Source organism: Balearica regulorum, chromosome 8, assembly GCF_011004875.1.
Source record: "Balearica regulorum gibbericeps isolate bBalReg1 chromosome 8, bBalReg1.pri, whole genome shotgun sequence".
NCBI classification, from domain to species: Eukaryota; Metazoa; Chordata; class Aves; order Gruiformes; family Gruidae; genus Balearica; species Balearica regulorum.
Window position 1 is genome coordinate 33,176,241 of NC_046191.1, and position 20,403 is coordinate 33,196,643.

The 20,403-nt window shown below is 39.1% G+C and overlaps 1 protein-coding gene across 3 annotated transcripts in view; it reads right to left on the minus strand.

Moving 5' to 3' along the window:
- TPR (translocated promoter region, nuclear basket protein) overlaps positions 1 to 20,403 on the minus strand; it is a 41,139-nt gene that overhangs the window by 5,127 nt on the left and 15,609 nt on the right. Inside the window, exons 20-45 of one of the 3 annotated variants that reach the window (XM_075760558.1) lie at positions 19,784 to 19,924; positions 19,446 to 19,614; positions 18,781 to 18,947; positions 17,864 to 18,016; positions 17,044 to 17,160; positions 16,103 to 16,306; positions 15,835 to 16,019; positions 15,244 to 15,391; positions 14,695 to 14,832; positions 13,878 to 14,009; positions 13,490 to 13,620; positions 12,906 to 13,116; positions 12,389 to 12,535; positions 11,859 to 12,057; positions 10,998 to 11,203; positions 10,222 to 10,283; positions 9,089 to 9,297; positions 8,505 to 8,777; positions 7,563 to 7,711; positions 6,612 to 6,695; positions 4,919 to 5,119; positions 3,417 to 3,548; positions 2,923 to 3,013; positions 2,536 to 2,720; positions 1,635 to 1,703; positions 371 to 462 (exon numbers count right to left, since the gene is read on the minus strand). In XM_075760558.1, the coding sequence (XP_075616673.1) occupies positions 371 to 462; positions 1,635 to 1,703; positions 2,536 to 2,720; positions 2,923 to 3,013; positions 3,417 to 3,548; positions 4,919 to 5,119; positions 6,612 to 6,695; positions 7,563 to 7,711; positions 8,505 to 8,777; positions 9,089 to 9,297; positions 10,222 to 10,283; positions 10,998 to 11,203; positions 11,859 to 12,057; positions 12,389 to 12,535; positions 12,906 to 13,116; positions 13,490 to 13,620; positions 13,878 to 14,009; positions 14,695 to 14,832; positions 15,244 to 15,391; positions 15,835 to 16,019; positions 16,103 to 16,306; positions 17,044 to 17,160; positions 17,864 to 18,016; positions 18,781 to 18,947; positions 19,446 to 19,614; positions 19,784 to 19,924 (3,995 nt within the window). Of the gene's footprint in view, positions 1 to 370; positions 466 to 1,634; positions 1,704 to 2,535; positions 2,721 to 2,922; positions 3,014 to 3,416; positions 3,549 to 4,918; positions 5,120 to 6,611; positions 6,696 to 7,562; positions 7,712 to 8,504; positions 8,778 to 9,088; positions 9,298 to 10,221; positions 10,284 to 10,997; positions 11,204 to 11,858; positions 12,058 to 12,388; positions 12,536 to 12,905; positions 13,117 to 13,489; positions 13,621 to 13,877; positions 14,010 to 14,694; positions 14,833 to 15,243; positions 15,392 to 15,834; positions 16,020 to 16,102; positions 16,307 to 17,043; positions 17,161 to 17,863; positions 18,017 to 18,780; positions 18,948 to 19,445; positions 19,615 to 19,783; positions 19,925 to 20,403 lie in introns of all 3 variants that reach the window. The other 2 variants (XM_075760557.1, XM_075760559.1) reach the window with 2 other exon arrangements.

Consider the following 20,403-nt stretch of genomic DNA (forward strand, 5'->3'; position numbering starts at 1 on the left):
AAGAGAACTCTTCCTACTTTGATTGGTAATTTGGGGGTGGGGAAGCAGGGGAGGAGCTGAAATAGAAGAACCTAGTGGTTTTTTTTTTTTTTTTGCTTAATTTCTTCTTACATCAGTAAGTTACAATACATTGGAGATTATCTGCCTCCTAATTTGCTGCCAAGTTTCATGACATACAGTTCAAACAATGATTACTTATTTGTAGATGCAGTCATCTATCACACAACATAGCATGTTTTAGCATGTTACTCCAATCACAAGTTCATTTCATTTGAATTTATTACGTTCTACTGAAAAATAGAAAGAAATAGATGCCTTTTTTTTTTTTCTTTTTTTTTTTCTTTTTTCTTTCTCCTTTACATCTACTTACTGAATGGCTTCTGCAAACCCATCTGTACGATGTGGAACTACAAGAGTTGGTGTGCTTGGAACTGTTCTGTCCTCATCATCAAAGAAGTGTTGCTGCTGGTAAAAAAGAGACAGATATGAGAGCCTACAATGTATTTCCAGTTTCTATCAAGCCAAGTTAAAGGTTGGTTTGCTTATTCCATAGTGTCCAGCAAAACAAAGATAGATTTAGCTTGAACAAAATTCTTGTCTAATTTCAGACGTGTAAATCTGAGCTAGTTCTAAAGATTGCCCTTACAGGCGATAAAAAAACCAAACCCAAACCAAAATAAAGTGCACATGCTCACAAGGCACCTATCTTTCAAAGGATTTTTAGACATCTACTCCGTGAGACCATCCTACCAAAGTGCCACCTGTCCCTGTTGACTACAAAGGAATCTGAGGGTGACTCATTCATAAATAGATAGGAATCATTGGTCTTAATCCGGATTGCTTTCATATACCTAGCAAGAGGATTTTTCACAATGTCAAATCACCTGTTCCCTACAGACTTGTGTCCTTTGTTCCTGCATTATCTACAGAGCCAGACACCTCAGCTGCCTCTTCCCTCACCCTCCATGAGACATTCTCTTCATCTCCCTGACTTCCTCCTGTATCTTTCAAAGCCTTTTTCTCTGAGGGAGAGGTCCCTCCCCTGTGCTCAGTTACTGTCCAGGCAAAAAGCAGTAGGTATTGAGGCCAGTTCCAATGAGAAATTGGATGGCAGTGACACGCAAGCCAAGCAGAATCAAAAATCTGAGCTGATGCCTTTGAACTCAAAAAAGATACCTTTTTTAGTCACTCGGTCTCTCTCTCCCCTCCCTTACTGAACTAGCATTCATTCTGTCAAATACAGCTGAGGTTGAATAAAGGTTCAAAATTAGCCGAATGAGACAGAAAGCATAAATTAGCCTTGTTCCTCCAGGATGAGGCTGAACACATTTTATTATTTTTTCTAGTAACATATCCACTTTAAAAGATTAATTCTAAAAACAAGTAATTAAAATCATCTTGGACAAAACCAATTCAACGTCCTTTGAAGAGCTTTAGCTTCCTGGGACTTTTCTAGCATTTGCCTGCCATTAATACAGAAATGATCAGGACTAGGATATTACCTGCAAGGCTACACAGAAACCATACCACCCCTGAAGGCAGTAGCTAGACTTCATTAAAAAACAAAGTAAATCTCAAGAGTTACGAATGTTCCCTCAATGCAGGTTTTTAGTAGTAAACTTTCATAGACTTACCATCCCACCTATACCAGGAGTTAGCTGAAGTCCACGCCCCACTGATTGTCTTCGAGTCATCTGGATTCTCTTTACAGTAAAGAAAAAATGAAGTGTGAACACTTTCCTGGCACTCTGATAACATACAATTGTTCAATCAGAGCCAAGGATAGCAGCTAAATGAGTAAGTGTAACAATTCTATATCAGCGTACAACACTGCTCAGTACAGCATCATACCCTCTTAAAGAACAGACCATGGCAGCAGCTACTCCACATCTCGTATCTGCTGCCTGGTCTAACCACAAAAGAGAATCATGTAGGTTTAAATTCTGGGTAAGTGACATTACTATTTTACTCAACTTTCTACAGAGGACAGAAAACTTGAACACAGAAATATGGTGTTCCCAAGCCTCAGAACAAGCTAATAGTAAAGGATAATTTCAGTCAGGACATTTTTGCAAAATTCCGGTTGTGATGTTTTCATTTACAAAATTGATAGGTCTATGTCAAAGCATAATCACAGGGTCAGGTGCTGACTGTGAAAGGTTTAACTCTGAAAACGAATGGCAACATTCCTTTGCCCAATCTGCATTGGGGCAGAGCCTAATACAACCCCCTGCCAATCTGTCTGAGTTACAACCTGCTCAGGAACAGCTTTTGTAGTGGAAATACCAGCAGTCAGTGACCGAAACAACCCTGGGATAATAATTTCAAGACATAAATCCACTATCAGTGCCTTACTGCTTTCCATGTTCCCCGTCCAGCGCTTATCGGCAGGACGAGACATGTTAAATCAGTCTGCTCAGCTACCATTTTTAGGATGAGATGTCATCTATTTTTACAATAGGCAGAGTACTTAGGTTTTATTTAGAAGAAATCATACAGTAATTTAGGTCTTCTGAACCGCTAGACAGTTTATACCTGTACTGGGGGACCCAGTTCTTGAGGAGGAGCATGAATAGTCAGTCTTGGGGGCAGCGGATGCGGTGGTCTGCGTGGTGACTGTGGGGGGCGAGGGGCCTGTCGCTCTGAGGCAGATGATGGCTGCTGTTCTCTTGAACTCTCATGAGGAAAAGTGGACTCTGCAGCACTTGTGCTCCCTTCTCCTAAAACACACAGAAGTATCGAGGAGTAAACCCATTGCAGGGTTTTCAAAGGAATGTAGAATATATCCAGAAAAGAGTATTTCAAAAGAATCTACTTTTCAGGTTGAAAAGGTCTTTAGTGCATATTTAACACATGCAGAACAGCTTCTACATTTTCCCCCCTTACAGACACAGACTTTGAAGAAACAGGCAATAACCATACCACTGTTTTGAGAATCTGCTGCCCTCTGGTTGCTTTCACCTCCTCCCATGCTTTCCTCAGTTTCTGTTCCAGGATCTGTACCATCAGCACCCTAAAAAAACCACATAAACATAATATGACTTATCACTAACCAACTTATAGGGTGTAATGAGAATATAAAAGCAGTAAAAAGTATTCAGAAAGTAAACAAAGTAAAATATATGAAAGTCTTAAAAGAAATGTCAGAAATGCATATCTATATATACACAAATGTGGACAACGTAGCCATCATCATTTAATAATAATAAACAAGGAAATATCCCGCTTTTGAAAAGACTGCCTTACTAGCTTTGCAACTACAGTATTTGTTGCTGGCTCTGGTACATTGCATTTTCCTACTAGCAGACTCAATTTTCTGGGATGAACTCATACTCAGATTTTCTCTTTCAAGTATTCAAATCTGTACAGATGCATTACAACATCAATCCATTCTAAAAAAAAGGTACAAATCTCACCTCAGCATCATCTGCTTCATATCCATCATTACCATCAGCACTACCAGTTCCCTCATTACTGTCATCACCTTCGTCTCCCATCCCCGTGTCTTCGTCATCATCCTCATCTTCCTCTTCCTCGTCCTCATAGTCCTATGATAAGACCATAAAACAGACCATAAACATAGTCCTATGATAAGACCATAAAACAGCTTTGAGGAAGTGTGGAAAGGGTAGTGGAATCACTTCACAGGTTGAAGCTGGAAACTTCACGTTGTTGTACACGCACCACCTGCCTGTGGATCTCTTTCTGAAGGTGTTCAGCATTTATTATCCACAGAGTAGACGTACATATTTTTCGATTGCTGTGGTAGGCTGCCAATCCCCCCAGCCACTCCCTCACTCCCTCTTCAACAGGAAAAGGGTAGAAAATAAGATGGAAAAGCTTGAGGGCCAAGATAAAGGCAGGCAGATCACTTACCAATTACCATTATGGGCAAACCAGACTCAACTTGGGGAAATTTATTTTTAATTGGCAACGAACAAGAGTTGGATAGTGAGAAACAGACAAAAACCAGAAACAAAACAAAACCCAAACCCTCCCGCCACCCCCTTCTTCTTTTCAAGGCCTAACTTCTCTCCCTCATTCCCAACTCCTCTTCCTCCTCCGCAACCCCAGGCAGGGCAGAGGGGACAAGGAATGGGGGTTGTAGTCAGTTTCTTTCTGCTACTCCTCCCTTCTCACGCTTTTCCCCCTGCTCCAGCGCGGTCCTCTCCACAGTCCTTCCAGAACTACTCTAGCAGCAGGTCATTCCCACTGAAGGGAATAAACCTTCATCCTTCAGGATAAACCTGCTCCTGCACTGGCTCCTCTCCATGGGCCACAGTCCCTGGCAGTAGAGCCTGGTCACCCATGGGCTGCAGTTTCCTTCAGGGAGTACCCACCTGCAGCACCATGGTCCTCTCCACTGGCTGCAGGGAAATACCCGCTCCATTGTGGTCTCTTCCATGGCCTACAAGGAGTATCTGCTCCAATGCCTGCAGCACCTCCTCCCTGTCATTCTTCTCCAACCTCGGTGTTTGCAGGATTGTTTCTCACATTTTTTCCCCCTCCCCTCCTCACACTAACACTGCCATGCAGCATTTTGCTCTTTCTTATATATGTTTCCACCAGCTGATGGGCTCAGCCGTGTCCCACAGTGGGGCCGCTGCGGAGCCAGCTGGAAGAGGCTGTCCCTGGCACGGGGCAGCCCCAGCCTCTCCTCGCAGAGGCCACCCTTGTATGTTGAATACTCATAGACAATCTAGGAGGTACAATGAAATGTTATGCCTTCAAAAAAATCAAGCTGAATTAGCAAGTATCTTTAAAAAAACACTAGAATTCAGACTACATCAAATACAGACTATTTATACAGTAAAAAAATTAAAATTATTAAATTAACCCTGCCAGCTGAGCTTTCCATCTGATCAAAGACCAAATCATAGACAAAGTAGTCCATAAAGTAATTCCATGATATACATACTTCCTGCTCCCCTTCATTTTCTTCATCATCATCATCTTCATCATCACTATCAATTACAATGACATCATCTCTTTTGGACTGACCATCCTGAGATGAAGAAGTGTTCTGTTGATCTGACTGAAGAGGCCCAAGATCTATTGGGATAGACTGGGAAGTTTCTTCACTATCCTCCATGGGAGTGTACTCTCCCTGTGTAACACCCTGTAAAAGATAAAATAAATTACCAGAAGAAACAAAATGAAATGCAGTACATATATACTATTCTTAGAACGCTCTTCAGGAAAATGTCTATTGTATTTCTAAGAATTTCCTGTTTCCATGTCGACCAAACGGAGGCCTGCTCTACAACACAAGCACACTTCCAAACCTGATTTGGGACAGGTGCCATCACTAGCGATACTGTATTCATATACGATGCATTTGAATGCACATCCTTAAAAAGCTGCCCTCTAAATGTTTACCCATCTACTTCAGGAGAGGACAAAAGAGAACGCTACAGATGATTGCCAGCAATCAACTACAGACAACTAGAAGTCTCTCCAGGATCAAGGAACAACCATCTCTCTTCTAAGCACGAACTCTGAGCTGCTGTTTTTGCTCTGGAGGAACAGTAATGCAATTCACATGATAGCCAGACACAGAGCTAGCAAACAGTTATCTTTCCATTCAGCACATACGTATATTCAAAACATTTGAACCGAATCTGGAAAGTATGACTAGTAGTGTTCAGGAAAAAAAACAAACAACAAAACAACTTTAGAGAGTGTCTCCCACAACCTCTTAAAAAAAAAAAAAATTTGGGACTCTACCACATACATTTTGTAGCATTCTAGACTTTTGATTTAGGTACGATAACTAGGTTCTATTATTTTCTGAACATGTCACTTTAATGTTGCAAATTGCTGTCTAGCAGCAGAATTTAAGTAACCACATTGAGAACTAGAATTGTTAAAGAACATTTGAAGATTCCTGTGGAACAGAAAGCACACACCTGGGATTTCATGGGGAGATAAACGTTGGTCATACCTTTTAAATATGTGAAGGTTGAGGGAAAAAAAATGACTGACTACAGACTCTGTACCCACCAATGCTTAAAGAAATAGATTCCATGACTCAACATGAGGTTCTGCCAAGGTAGAGAATTACCTTAACTTCTGCTCATTGCTGAGGTGAAAGGAGATTAAATTAATGGTTTTCACTCATATTTGGCCTTCGTAACACAGCTACAATAGGCCTTTTACAGAACTAGAACAAAACCAACTTTTTTCCTTTGTTTATCACATCATGAGCCATCTAACATTAAGCTTGCTCAAGGATTTATCAAATCTTTCTGTAAAAGAAAAGCCAGAAAGCAAAGAGAATAAGTGAAGAACTGAAAACTCCAATTCCATTTTACAACTGTGACTCATTTAACCTCTACACCTCAGTTTCACTATATAAAACTGGGGTTAAGGATACCAGGACACCACACTGAATTACAATTGCAAAGCTTCATTAACATTCTGAATTTTACTTATATAGGTAACTGCAGAGCGCAATGAAAATTGAGTATCCTTGAACATGTGAAGTCTAAACTTTAAATGGTTATAAGAGGTTTCTTCCACTGGAAATCTGCAAGATCTGAGATTTCATTTCTAAACATACTGAACATGCTGAAACGAAGATTTTTTTTTTTCTTTTGAAATATGCTTACTTCTCCAATTGAGTCCTGTGAGTCCTGATTGTATGTTTGAGCTTCTACCTCACCATCAGTGCTCTCTTCTGCTGTCACTTCCTCCTGAAAGAACATATTTTTTTTCTTGTTTAAAACACATCATTAATCCTAAAGTTCGATTCTTTAAGTGTTTACTTTTTTAAAAAAAATTATCTTTTCCCACAAAGATCACGGGCAACATTTTGTTCCCCTTTTACTACTACTCCTTAGCTCTGCTTTTATCCAGCACCTCAAATTTCTGTGCCCTGGAGAAATACAATTTCCCCATTCCAGTCCATTGGACCCACTCTACTCAGTGTCTCTAAACCCTTCCAGGACCAGAAAAAACAACCCTCAGGGTTTCCCATTGCACCTCCATCTGCTCAGCTAATTAAGTGATAATGATCAGACACAACCTCACCCTTTTATGTTATGGAACATCCCCCTCGTATAGAGTTAAAAAAATATCTTTGACTTCCTTAGCATTGTTCATGAATTGCCTGCTGTGAGGTTCTGTCTCAAGTTCATTCCTTTCTTGCAGGATATCCCAATTCCCTCACACCAATATATCACATGCGTCTCTTCCAAGGTTTTCCATGGAACACCTCATCTTTGCTTCCCTAGCGTCTCCTGAAGCACACTGTACTTCATTCCAGAATAACTGTAGACAATGACCTCCCCGACCACATTGAAAAATTCACTTCCTCCTCAGTGCTAGGATACGGCCCCTTCTCTTCCATCCTACAGTTCACTAAGATTTGCATCACTCACTGCAACTGGTAAAACCTCTGCCTTTTACAACATCCAAAAATAACTGCTTCCTCCTCAATAGATTAAAAAGTTACGTTAAGAATTAACTGACTTGCTCTGAAGTAATTAATGCACTGCCTCTTCCCATTAAAATCTTCCAAAGTGACAGATTAAGTAGTAGCATTTTATATTCTCACAAACCTCAGGTCCAACTCTCTGTATGCTTCTCAGTTTCTTTGGAAGAGGTACGTCCACTGTTTCCTCTGAAATTTGGTCTGAGTTTTCCACAGTGTTGTCCTCCTCTTCCTCTCGTGGACGTTTAGATAGAGAAGAACTTGGGGTAGCTGAAACTTAAAAGAGCCTCTCAGTTATTTTCAGAACAACAAATGGGCAAAACAGAAAATCAAAAGGTTTGGTATTTTACTCTGGAAGATCGCCTCTTTTTCTGCATTGAATGATAACAAATAGAATCAGACAGAATCACCTTGTGCCGTTTCCTAGGACATGAAAACGTTAGCCCCTTTTGTTACAAGTCTCATGCCCTTGGGCCTATATGCACAACCTAACTGACCCCAAGCGTAAGCTTCAGGGTACAATGGAAAAATTTTTTCCAACTTCTTTGCTTCTGACAAGTAGACCTAAAAGTTTAACAGAGTAGCAGCTGGGAAACAAAAGAAGCAGCTTACCAAAGCGTATTTTGGGGAATAAACATGCTTAAAATCTACACTACGTAGGGCAAACAGATGTGCAACAGCGTATCACACTGAGTAGCTTTAGAGTTCTCTGTATTTCATACTTCAGCATAAGTTGCTTACTCATGACTCCTAACATTAACCTTCCTCCAACAGTATCACGGAAACAGAGGCAGCAAGGTTTAGTGTAAACTCCAATGCTGCTCTGAATAAACAAACACATGAGTTTTTATTTTCTACTTTAAGGAATGCAGTGACAACAGCATTTCAGAGGTGCCATTCTGAAGGAGTCTAACCTCAGAAGTTTGTAAAACGTGCAATACACTAAGGTGGGGGGGGGGGGAAAGAGAGCAAATTCTTTTGCTGAAGTTAGGCCCGGTTTAACAAGGGTCCAAATGGAGCTACTTAAAAGGAACTATTCAAAAAGGTAGGCCTATAAAATAAAACCAACCTGTGCCAAACACTGCTGTAGAAGTGGAGGGCCTCTCTATTTGAGAGCTCTGTACAACTTCTACAATGGCAGGGGATGGCTCCTGATTAGTGGGCTCAATCTGAGGATGACTTTGCTGAGTGGGCTGCACAAAAGCAGTCGCTTGAGTCTGCTGCTGAACAGTCAGGATGGGCTGAGAGAGAGATGTCTGAACATTAGGACTGGTGGAACGCACAGACCCACTAGTGCTTCCAAAGACTGGAACGTGCTCCACAGGTCCTTCTGACTGCATAGCTGAAAGGCAAACAGTAGCACATTCAACTGTCTTCATATTGTCCAGTACAGTTCACATTCTCCGTTGCAGACGGCCCGAAATAAGCAGATTCAGTGTTTTGCAGATTGAGTTAACATTGCTGATACCCATCTGCAGTTGGGGAATCAGGAACTTGGTTGCAATGGAAGTGGTCACAAAAGTGCAATATTGAAAGAGATGCAGGGACAATAAAACTATTTGAGGTACTTTCAAACTAATAACTACCGAGATTTCAAGGCAAAGGTAGCATTTATGATTACTGTAGGTCCTCATACTATACTAAAATGCTCACCTTCCTGAGTCTCCACTTGTGTCGTGGGCATAACTGTGGCTGTTGGAGTAGTGGTAGGATTAGTGACTGTAGCAGGAGTAACCATTGGACGGATACTGGCTCTTGGAGTAGACTTATTCCCAGCTATTGCAGCAGCACTCACTTTACTTGGAGTTGACACAACAGGAGTTGGTTTAATGTTTGCTGTTGGCGGATCGGAAGTGCTTGCACTGAAAAACAGGATGTTGGTTTCATCACGGTAGTGCAGAAAGCAGATTTTAAAAACACTGAATGTAAATACATTATCTTAGCCAGAAGTACTAATTTTTAAAGGTTTAAAATGTAAAAGCGTGACAAGGGCATAATGAATTGTCTTCCAAAGTTTGTTTATAGTTAAAAAAAGAACAACAGACCCACTCTGCCATCAGTAGCATTTTGTCCAGCTTAGAGATTTGACAGGTTTCTTCAAAGGACATCAACTAGAAATCTACAAGCAGATCAAAAGGAGTAGCGCATAGCTCATACTATTAGCTGTGCTGGGTCTTTATTACAGTGAGCAATACATCTTACATTAAAACTCACTGATTCACTGAATACAGAGCAACATCATCTCTTGGTTGAGACAAAGATCAGCCAAGTTTTAAGAGGCATTTTTGAAAGCCTTGCTCTCAATGGATGCCGTCACAAAAACTGAAAGGGAGTTAGTTATCTAAGCTTAGTAATCCAGTAACATTTCTCATTTCAGAGCTTAGTCATTTGACTATTTTATCTGTTGTTAGAGCCACCATCTATTTAGTTTGTTTCTCATGTTTGAGATTCTTGCTCAAGGAAAATCCCCCCATAAAACCGAAAAGGTTAAAGGTAACACAACTTCAAGAATCTTCAAGTCTGAAAACATTTTAAAAAACCTTTTATGTATTCCCAGATACCATGTTCCTGGCGGTTAATATGACAATTTAACAGTTTAAAAGCTTTATTGATTAAATGTAGCTAAGAAAACAGGAGGAACATATGTCAATCAGTATCTTCAAAGTTGCTTAAGAAAAACTGTGAAAAGCCAGTGGTTTACCAAATAGAAGAGCAACTAGATAAAGAGAAAACCAAGAAACACCAACAACATAAAATCTGCAAAACCCCCGAACCCTTCAACTCACATTCCTCTTTCACCTGAAGCTGGAGTAGACTTGAGTGAGATTTGTCTCTGCTGTTCTGGAACCTATTACGTAAGAAACAGAAGTATCATGCCATGTACAAACAAAACAGAGCGAGCAATTTGGCAAAATACAGATCTCTCTACTAATCATCGTTTCTCTAACAGAGTTGCTAGCAGACCCAGCCAGACTCCATGACTATTGCAAATTTTCCAAAACAAATCATACCAGTGATACCAAATATGTAAACCAGTTCAGTAATTTCTCAGGTGTCTCCTGAAGCTACTGAGACAACAGCAGGTAGAACCCATTACACTGAACACATGGGTAAAAATGCAAAAATAGAGCTGAGTGCAAACAGTTCATTGGCTGATTCACAGTGAATGATGGAACATGTATGCTTGTTAGCACTGGGAATTCACACTATGGCAGGAAATAACTTTTTAAATTAAGTTCTGAACCCTTACTAAAGCCAACTTGTATATTCCCAAAACCAGGGGACAGTGGAACTTGAACAGCACACAGTTTGTTGGGCTCATTAGTATTTTTTTAATTAATTTATTTATTTAAAAAAAAGTGTAGGAATCCTATGACAAGAATTTCCATCTGCAATTTAGGGTTTAAAAAAACCCCACTGTCACGTAAAGTAATCCTAACTACTGTATCCAAAAAACCAAACCAAGCTGGACAGTGGTGCTTGTACTAAGAGCTGTTGCTCTCATTCAGTCATGAGACGTGAGCAGTTTGTTTCCTCTCCCACAGCTAAAACGATTTTGTACCTTGTTTGTAGACTCTGGCGGCTCGTCTCGCTGTTCGTGGTGTCGCTCCTGCTGCTCTCTAAGCTCTCTTTCTAGACGGCAGATTCGACCTTCATACTGGGATTTGAGTGCACTCATTCGCACCTCCAATTCAGTCTTCTGCTCCTCCAATGAACTGCTCTTTTGCTTCCACTCTTCATTTTCTTTTGTTAACTGTTCTTTTGTACCTAATTGAACAGGAAAGAATCCAGCCTTGCCACTGTAAAGCTGCCTACTAAGTCTGCATGCTGAATGCCTGTCTGTCTTGATAGGTTACTGAAGTATTTTGAAATCTTAAGCTATTGATGGAGCTCTGAGAGGTAATTCTATCTTTCACATGCCATTTTTCCAATTAAAAATATAAAACTATATAATAAATATATATAAATAAAAATTGAAATGCAGAAGTAGTCACAAAAGAACAAGATGTTTTCAGCAAGGTCTTACACCATCATTGCTCTCAAGATCAATTAAAAATAGAAGAGGCAGTTTGTTCTGCACCTGTACACTTAGGGAAGGCAACAGGGAAGGGGAGAATTACCCGAGTTGTCAGTAGGGTCAATCTGCTCTAATCAACAAAAGGATCACCTTGGCTGGCCAAAACTAAGCAAAACCTTTTCCTCCCCTCAGTGTACAGCTAGTTATATACTTTCATCATGTCCTGAAGGAATTGCAACTTAAGTTTTAGAACAATTCCTGTAACATCTAATCCAGAAAAAAACTTTTAAGTAAAATACGAAGTAGGTCATATTTTCCCAAGCAACTTTTCTAAATGCTTTTCCATGGGAATAACCAAAAACCCAAACAGAAGATGACACCTAAAGGACAGAAAAAACAGAATACCAGCTAACTGTGCAATTTTCTGCTTGGCCGCGAGCAAGGTCTTCCTAGTTTTCTCTTCCTTCTCAGTGATCTGTTGCCTGAGCTGTTCTTCCTGTGTAGTCTTCTCTTGCAGATCTTGATGAAAACGAGCAAGTTCTGACTGTAGCTGCGTTATCTGCTCCTGAAGATTTCTAACTTCAGTTTCCTTTTCTGCTATAGTCTAGAGAGGAGGAGAGAGAGAGAGAGTTGACCATAACCAGCTACTTTGGCAAATATATAGTCTAACTAGCTCCAAGGACCTACTATTAGCTGGCCATTGTATTAAGGTTAAAAAGCTTCTAATCAACCATAGACGAGTCCAGTCCTCTCTGAATGCAATAGCTGAGAGAATAACATTCTCCTTCCCACTCATTTATTCCAAGAAACAGCAGATGTGTGCACACACAGAGAAAGACACCCTCACGTTCTTCACAGTCACATATTTAAGACTGCGGCAGAGCACAGCACTCTGAAATTGTTCACTGTTCTTACCTTGTTCACTCTGTTCTTACCTTTTGTAAACTTTCAACCTGAGTCTCCAAAGCCTTTGTTTTCACTTCAGCTTGACTGAGAGTATCTTTCAGCTCTTGTACTTCCTGGACAGAAACTTGTTCTTCTTGCTGTTCTACAAAAGACTGAGTTGATGCTTCGGCAACCATCTGAAATATGTCAAGCGGTATCAAGCTAAAGGGTACTTTCTGATTAACATGTCATTACTTTCACAAGTTGCTTCTGCGTGCAAAGTGATCGTTTAAAAAGTTCTAGGCAAACCCCAGGAATTCTAATGAACTCTGAAGTCCTGTAAGAATGCTGTAAAGTGTGAAGTGATATGCAGCTCATGCCTTCTGGTAGTTAGAGCTGACAACAGAATAAATGATGCAATTTTCTCCTTTTCTCTTCACAGGTAAGTACTCATATAGTATTATACTTGGGGAACACGACGATCATTAGCTAGATCATACATGACTCCAGATAAAACCATACACCTTTTATAGCATTTCTTTGCAAACAAAGAAAAAGCGTATCTACCTTATCATGCTGTGCTTTCAGCTCCTCATATTGAGTCTTGTACCTGCGCCCAATTTTCTTGACCTGCGTTATGGTTTTCACTTTTTCTTGTATGTCAGCCACTTTAGCATCTAGTTCTTTCTGCAAAGTATCCTTTTCTGTTCTTATTTTAGTTACTTCATCCTTCAGGCTCTGAACAAGATTCTGGCTTGTAGTCAAAGATGCGTTTGTTCTAAGTAACAAGAGATTGGAGGAAGATGCACATGAGATGTTTGAAAGAGTTAATACATTTCAATATTGCTCATTTATGTAAAATCACAGGCATTATCTGTAGTGAATTATGTTTTCTAGGATTTTGCAATACAAATGGGTGTTTGTAGAATATAAATTATTCTACAATACATTAATTTACGATAAGTTCAGTTAAAAGACAGCTTCCAAAACAATTCTCACTTCGTTTGACCTGTGTATTATCAAGCTACAGTAAGAATACCAAAGGTTCCATAGTTGCATGGAGACAGTTAAGAAATTACACTTTCAGATACAGCTTTATTTAAAATATTTTGCTTCACACAAAACTTTTTACTAATTGACTTATACTGCACCTGGCTATTTCTGCTTTAAGCCTGCCTGTTTCTTCATTCATTTGTTGTATACGCTTGGTGTTTGCCTCCTTCTCTGAAAGCAGCTTCCGATACTCTTCGAGATCGGTGTCCTTCTGTTGACTCAATAAATGCTGAAAGGTTGAGAAAATAAGTCTGCGTTTTCCTAAGATGATTATACAGTTACATCCAGAAAATCTCTTTGAATTAGAGCTACTGCTTTTGCATTTTGATTCAGAATGCCTATGAATTAGAACAGCCCATTTTGAAGCTGCATAAACAATGCTTTATAGTTCAAGTACATTTCTTTTGTTGTCATTTAAAAAAAAATTTAGAACTTTTTTTAGGTCTTTCCCCCCCAACATCTTCTTTGAAAACACACATTCCCCACCTGAGTCCGGGCTTTCCAGCGTTTAACATCTTCTTCCAACAGCTTCTTCTCTGCCTGCAACATTCCACTTTTCTCACTCAGTTCAGCATTAGACTCTTGCAGAGGTAGAATGTCTGCCTCAAGCTTGCGTACCTGCAAAAACACAACTGTGGATCAAACTCTCCGGATCTTATGAGACTGAAGGGGATGGAATATGGTAGGCCTTGAACAATGATGGTAAGAGGGACAGAGAGCAAAACCAGCACCCTCAAGAAGTCATCATACAGCTGCTTTCCCAGCTCTCTGCCTTCCAGTGGCCAGCTGGGGCAAGGAGAGGGATGAGGAGCAAGAGCTGGGGATGAGACTACAGAGAGAGAAAAAAAAAAAGAATACAGACACGACTTCACAATCTTAGATTCTCACTCTTTGTACACTGGTGCAGGAAACAGATTATTAATTACATGTTAGAAGTCACTGGCGTGCAGAGATGGAAACAAACATGTATCTCACTCTTCAAATCTTAATAAAGCTGTGGTTGGCTTTATATGTATTCCTGTGCCATTGTTCATTTATCTGCTAATACCCTTGTTACTGGTATACCTCTAGCGAAATGCCGATTTTCAGTCTCATTTAAATGAAACTGAACTTTAAACTTTGTGATATGCTAGGCAGACCAATGTCTTTTAAAAGTCTAAAGGGAAAGACTCCTCGTTTGTGTATGATGTAAAGGAATAATCACAATCTAAATCATATATTTAGTGTAATTAGCAACGGTATATCCAGACGCTAACTCATCAGCTTGAACATCTGAAAAATTTACATGAATCTCAGTACTAACCTTGGCTTGAATTTGTTGCAGCTCTTGTTCTAGCCTCTCCTTCTCTTCTCTTAGCATCTTGTTGGTTTCTATCAGTACGTTCATGGTCTCAGTTTTTTTCATCAATTCTTCATGCTGTGCAATGGTTTTTGCTGTTACCTTTTGAAAAGATTTAACTCAGTCATTTGTTTTGCTTGCACGTGCATATATATTTACCTGGATCTGGCATAATGAATCTTGGAAAGCTATCATGGCATTCATTATGTCACCTATACACTCAAAAGAAGTAAATATGACTTAAGAAATGGGGGGGGGGGGGGGGGGGGGGGGGGGGGGCTGGAAATTGAGACATACTATCTTTGTTTTCCCTGTTTATGGGATTCTGGAATTGCCATGCTGCTTCATGGGACTCAGAACAAGATCTTTAATTTGGCTGTACAGCAACCTCAGGTTAAAAGCTGCCAAGTCTTCCAAAACTTCATTTTTGGGCACAAGCAGCAAGAGACAAAGAGTAGAACATAGAGAACAGCCCTCTCTATTGAAATGATAAGCAATAATATCCAACCATACCTGCACCTTCTCTCTCTCAGCATTGAGACTGTCTTGCAGTTCCTGGAGTTCCCTTTCCAGGTGCTCCACTCTCTGACGGTAACGCAAACTCTCCACCTGGGCCACCTCAAATCTAGTTTCTGCAATCTCCTTTTCTCGACGTATAAATCTGCAATAGGAAAATGAACACCGCACCATGTCAACGAAAAAGCAAGATTTTAAGTGGAAGCATCTTGTATCTGAAGGTCTACTCAGTACAGAGATTGGTTCAGAAAGATCAAAAAGAAAATCCTAGATAAAAATCCTTGAAAATCTACATAACTCCCTAAAAACCACAATGAGAAAAAAAAAAATCGCCTCTATGAAACTTTCTGCTAAACGCATTTGCTAAAACCTGATTTAGCTTCCTGTTGTAATTGACTTATAGTTTTTTTCCTAAGAGTAGAAAGAAATCTCCTCTATTAGTTACTGATGTAGAACCACCACCTCCTATCTAGCAAAAAATCACTTACATTTTATACATTATCCTTCAAATGCAACTTAATACAGAACTACGTAATTTGGCAACTGAATTTATAACCACCGAGAGAAGGATCCTAGAGCTAAATTTACCTAAGAATTTCTAAGATTTGTTCCTGGGATTTGCCTTCCTCATTGAGAGAAACGTTCACTGCAGTTGGCATGGCTTCTTTCATAGAAGTCACCATCTTATCACTCAGACTTTCCAGCTGTTCATGTAATAATCGATTTTGTTTTTCCAAGTCTTCACAGCGGGATGCAAGTTTTGAAGCTTCATCCTACAACAAAATCATTCAATGACTGAATTCTGTGAAGGCTGGTAACTGAAAAAACCCCACTGAAACCACAGAAACAATCATACCTTGATCATTCTCTCTCTCTCTTCCCAGGAAGCTCTGCACTCCAACAATTCAGACTCAGCTTTCTGAGCAGCTTCCTCTAGCTGCTGCCTTACCGCTGTATTCTTGGCAACTTGTTCTTTAATAGCCTGTAATGCTTCAACATCGGCAGCATGGAGCATTAATTCCCTTTCATATTTATTTTGAGCTTCAGAAGCCATCTTTGCCTGCACAAAAAAAAAAAAAAAAAAAAAGATTGTTACCTTTAACGTTACATCTTTGGTATGTACAATCATTCTAAATAATTTTCTTTGAGTAGCTAGAAGGAGGATGCACTCTTTACAGTTACTCCACAATCAAACCTCTTGCTGTAGATGCTGCACGGATAACGGGCACGTATTAGTCTAAGAACATCCAATGGTTACTTCTGCATGTGAAAGGGCAAAGATACTTGCTGCATGAGGTTAAAAAAAAGCTAAGGGCAGACTATGGTCATAGTATTAGCTGAAAAAATTGGAAATGCCTCTCTACTAAATTTTGGGTTGGATTAAACAACAGCCAGAAGTTTTTCTACACCCTTTACACCAGTCAGTGTTGCTGGAATTATCACCTGCAGAAAAGTAGATTCCCTTTAAATAACGGCTGGTAAAAAGACAATCTTATCAGGTGCTGCTAAATCAATTCCCCCAATCAATTTTTTTTTTTTTTCATAATGAAACAGACCTTTATATTCAGTCAGTTTAGTTGATATTACCACAATGTTTGATCAGGCAGAAGAATGAAGCAGTACATAAGCAGCTATTCACAAAATGGAGAAAGTGCTCTTACAGCCCCTTCCTTGCCTCCAGAAATCTCTGATCAGCAGAGACCTTTAAAAAGCATTTTGAGTTCAACTGAAAAATAATGTAAAACTAACATTAAGTTTACTATCTCTGGCTAAAATAGGCAAATACTACAAACATACTTGCTCCTGGCAGTCACGTCTGGCTTGTTGTTCGTTATTCAGAGCTGTGCTGGCTCTCTGAAGAGCTTCCTGAACTTCTGATTGCACGGTTGACAGACTCTTCTTTAGTTCTGATAGCTGTAGGGATGGGGAGGAAGGGAACAACAAAAAAACCAAGAACAAAACCAAGACTGAATGGCAAATCACAGAGTATTGAACACAGCAAGGCTCTGAACGCAGACATCATGAATAATCTAGAACCAAAGGTGGTAATTTTATTGTATTTTTCAAAAAAATACTCATTTTAATCTAAAGAGAAATTCTTCCAAGATTTTGACTTACTAATATACAGAGTTCTTCCTGGTAAAAACGTATTACTGTTCTTTCAGAGCCAGGCCTGGAGTAATTCTAGTTGCAGTCATCTGGTTTCTTTCAACTTCAATAAGAGCCCAAATATAAACCAGACAAATAAGGGCATAGACCACTCTGGTTTTAAAATACACATATACTACAAATTTGGTTTTGGCTCATGTTCCAAAAAGGGTTGTCCAAAAACCCTTCTCAAAGGCTTTTACTTTTGTTTTTCTGCAAACAGCGCTCAAAGTTCAGGAAGATAGGGACAGCTTTAAATACACAATCACCCTAACAAAGCGCCAGGGTTAATGTACTACTCATGTTTGGAAACCTCTCAAATTTAGTTAGCCTTTTGTACATGCTAAAGGACTTAATTTTGGACACTACTACACTGTGAAAACAAACTGAAGTTGAGGGAATTATATAAAAGCACATTCTTGTGGACTTTCTGCGAGGGAGTTTAAGGGAGGGGGCATTCAGCACATACCTGTTGTTCCATACTCTCCACAGCCTTACGCTTCTCCTCTTGCAGTTCTTGCTTTTCTTTCTCTGACTCCATCAGCTTCTTTTCCAGCTGTGCTTGATACTCTGAAGATTCCTTCAGACGAGCTTCAACTGTTGCACGAACTTCCTCTGTCACCTTCATTAAAATCCATCATAAAAGATCAATTTTTTTCCCTTTAAATAAGGTATTCTGATGTGAAACCAGTATTTTATTAACAATTTAGAGCCAGAATAGATATTCTGAGCACCTCACTTAGAACACTGAAAATGTGGAAAATCACAAATAGCATTGATGTTTAATTTTTTTTTTTTTTTAATTTCCCTTCAAAGCTGCAATACCACGTGAAGTCCATCTAAGAACAGTTTTAGGTGACTGCGCTCAAGAATGCAGCAGCCAGCGTATCTTTTTTATCATGCAGTGAAGTCTGCAACACTGTTAAAGCACATCAAGCCACAATGAAGTTTTTACAGTAAGAGAACCACAGAGTGTTCTCTTGCACCACTGAAGACCTTACTGATGCAGAAGGTGTGAATGTAACTGCTTTTGATTGAGAGCTGATTAATATTTTTAATCATTGGTCACAGGGTTATAAGGAAGTTTTTTTTAAATCAATTCCCCTCTTTCAAACGAAGACATAGGCAGAGTACAGCTTTGAGTCAAATTTACAATTCAACATTTTAAAAATATGCTGCAAAAAGGTTTAATATTTCCATGATTAAGTGTTTTTAATAAAATTTGTTTAAAGTGTGGTCTTACTACATTATATTCTAATGCCTTCTAAACTAACTTCAGGTTTTTTTGTAATTCCTCCCATAATCCTACAGACTGGACTGCAGCACAAAAACCCCCCGACATCTTTAATTTTGTTTTCGCTCTAATAAACAATGGTAACTACTTACTTGTTTTTCCTTATTAAGGGATTCCTCTAGACTAAGAACCATGGCCCTGTACTGTTCCACATTACTAGAACTAGTCTTGAGTCTTTCTCTCAGGTCATTAACTTGCTCGTCAGCTTGTCTTAGTCGACTTACAAGATCATCCACGTCTTCATTTGTACTAGGCTGACCTACAATATTAAAACACATTCATTAACCAATGAAGCTTAACTCAGTTTTTTAAACCACTGTTCTGTTGAAAACTGAAGTCTTTTTAGGATAACAAAATGGAAAAAACAATCACTCTCACAAAGCTTCCCTAAATTAAATTGTCAGCCCTAACCCAAATAGCAGCTTACAATAAACATTGTTGATTCAGACAAAAAAAATAGACTATTTTTAAAAATAAGTAACTTAATAGACTTAAGTTCTTTTGAATAAAAATAAAAGGGATCCTTTATTAACTTCTGCTTTATTCTTCCCCTTTGTCTAAGACTGCTTGGACATTAAATTTGCTTTAACAAATCATCCTGGTTATCATTTGTTTGAATGCGATTGTAATAATGAAGAGGTTTATTATTTAGTGTACTGTCCTCCTAATTCTAAGTTATTTTGAATTATCAATTTTATCACTCTGTAGGCAGCAGCATTTAACATAAAGATAAATTCAATGTAGAAAAACATCTTACCTTTCCCTAGAGCCCTCTGTGATGACTGAGATGCTAGCTGAGCCTCCGTATTGTTAAGCTGCTGTTTCAACATCACAGTTTCTTTCTGGGCATTCTTTAAAAGTTCCTTTGTATTAATGTGACGGTTTGTCTCAGTCTCGAGTTGCCTCTTAAGATCCAGGATATGAACCTGAAAACACAAGGTTCTTCAACTTGTAATTATTCACAAACAGCATTAAGACCAAACACGGTTATAAATTCCACATATGAAAACCAATGCACTGTGAGCTGGCAGAAGCCACGCAACTGTGGCTTTGCTTTCACTAAAACCAGTTTAGCATATTTATAATTATACTCACCTCTTGATTTTTGGTAAGGGAATGTCTTTGTTCCACCTCATTTTCTAGTTTCTTCTTTAGCTGAGAGATCTCACGCTCTAGCTTTTCGATCTGATTATTGAGTCTTTGCTTTGTTTCTGTCTCAGACCTCTCCAGTATTCCCTGATAAAAGAGCATAATGCACAATGCTTACAATACACTTCAATAGTTTTCTTCTGAATTACAGCAGCACTTCATACAAAGTTGTCACAACACTTCTCCAATCCACAAAATAATTACTGCAGGGAACAAGCACTAATAGCTAGGTACAGAAAATGATGAAAAAAAAAGTAGCACTTCCAACGTATGACTTAGTTTTGAAAGATTTTTTTAATAATATTGCTACAATAAGTACTACTAGAAGAAAATCTTCTAATTCCAGGGATTAACCCCCCCCCCCCCAAAAGATCTACTATAGAAACAGAATTCAGTGACATGACAAAATTTGCAACCCTAAATATTTATACTCTAAGAATCAATATACCTTATTATAGAAGATATAGAAGATATAAAAGTAAGTACACCTTAAAACAACAGGAAAATAAAAGTACCAAAGCAGTCACTGGTAAATTTTGCTATCATAAAAATTAACATATAGATTT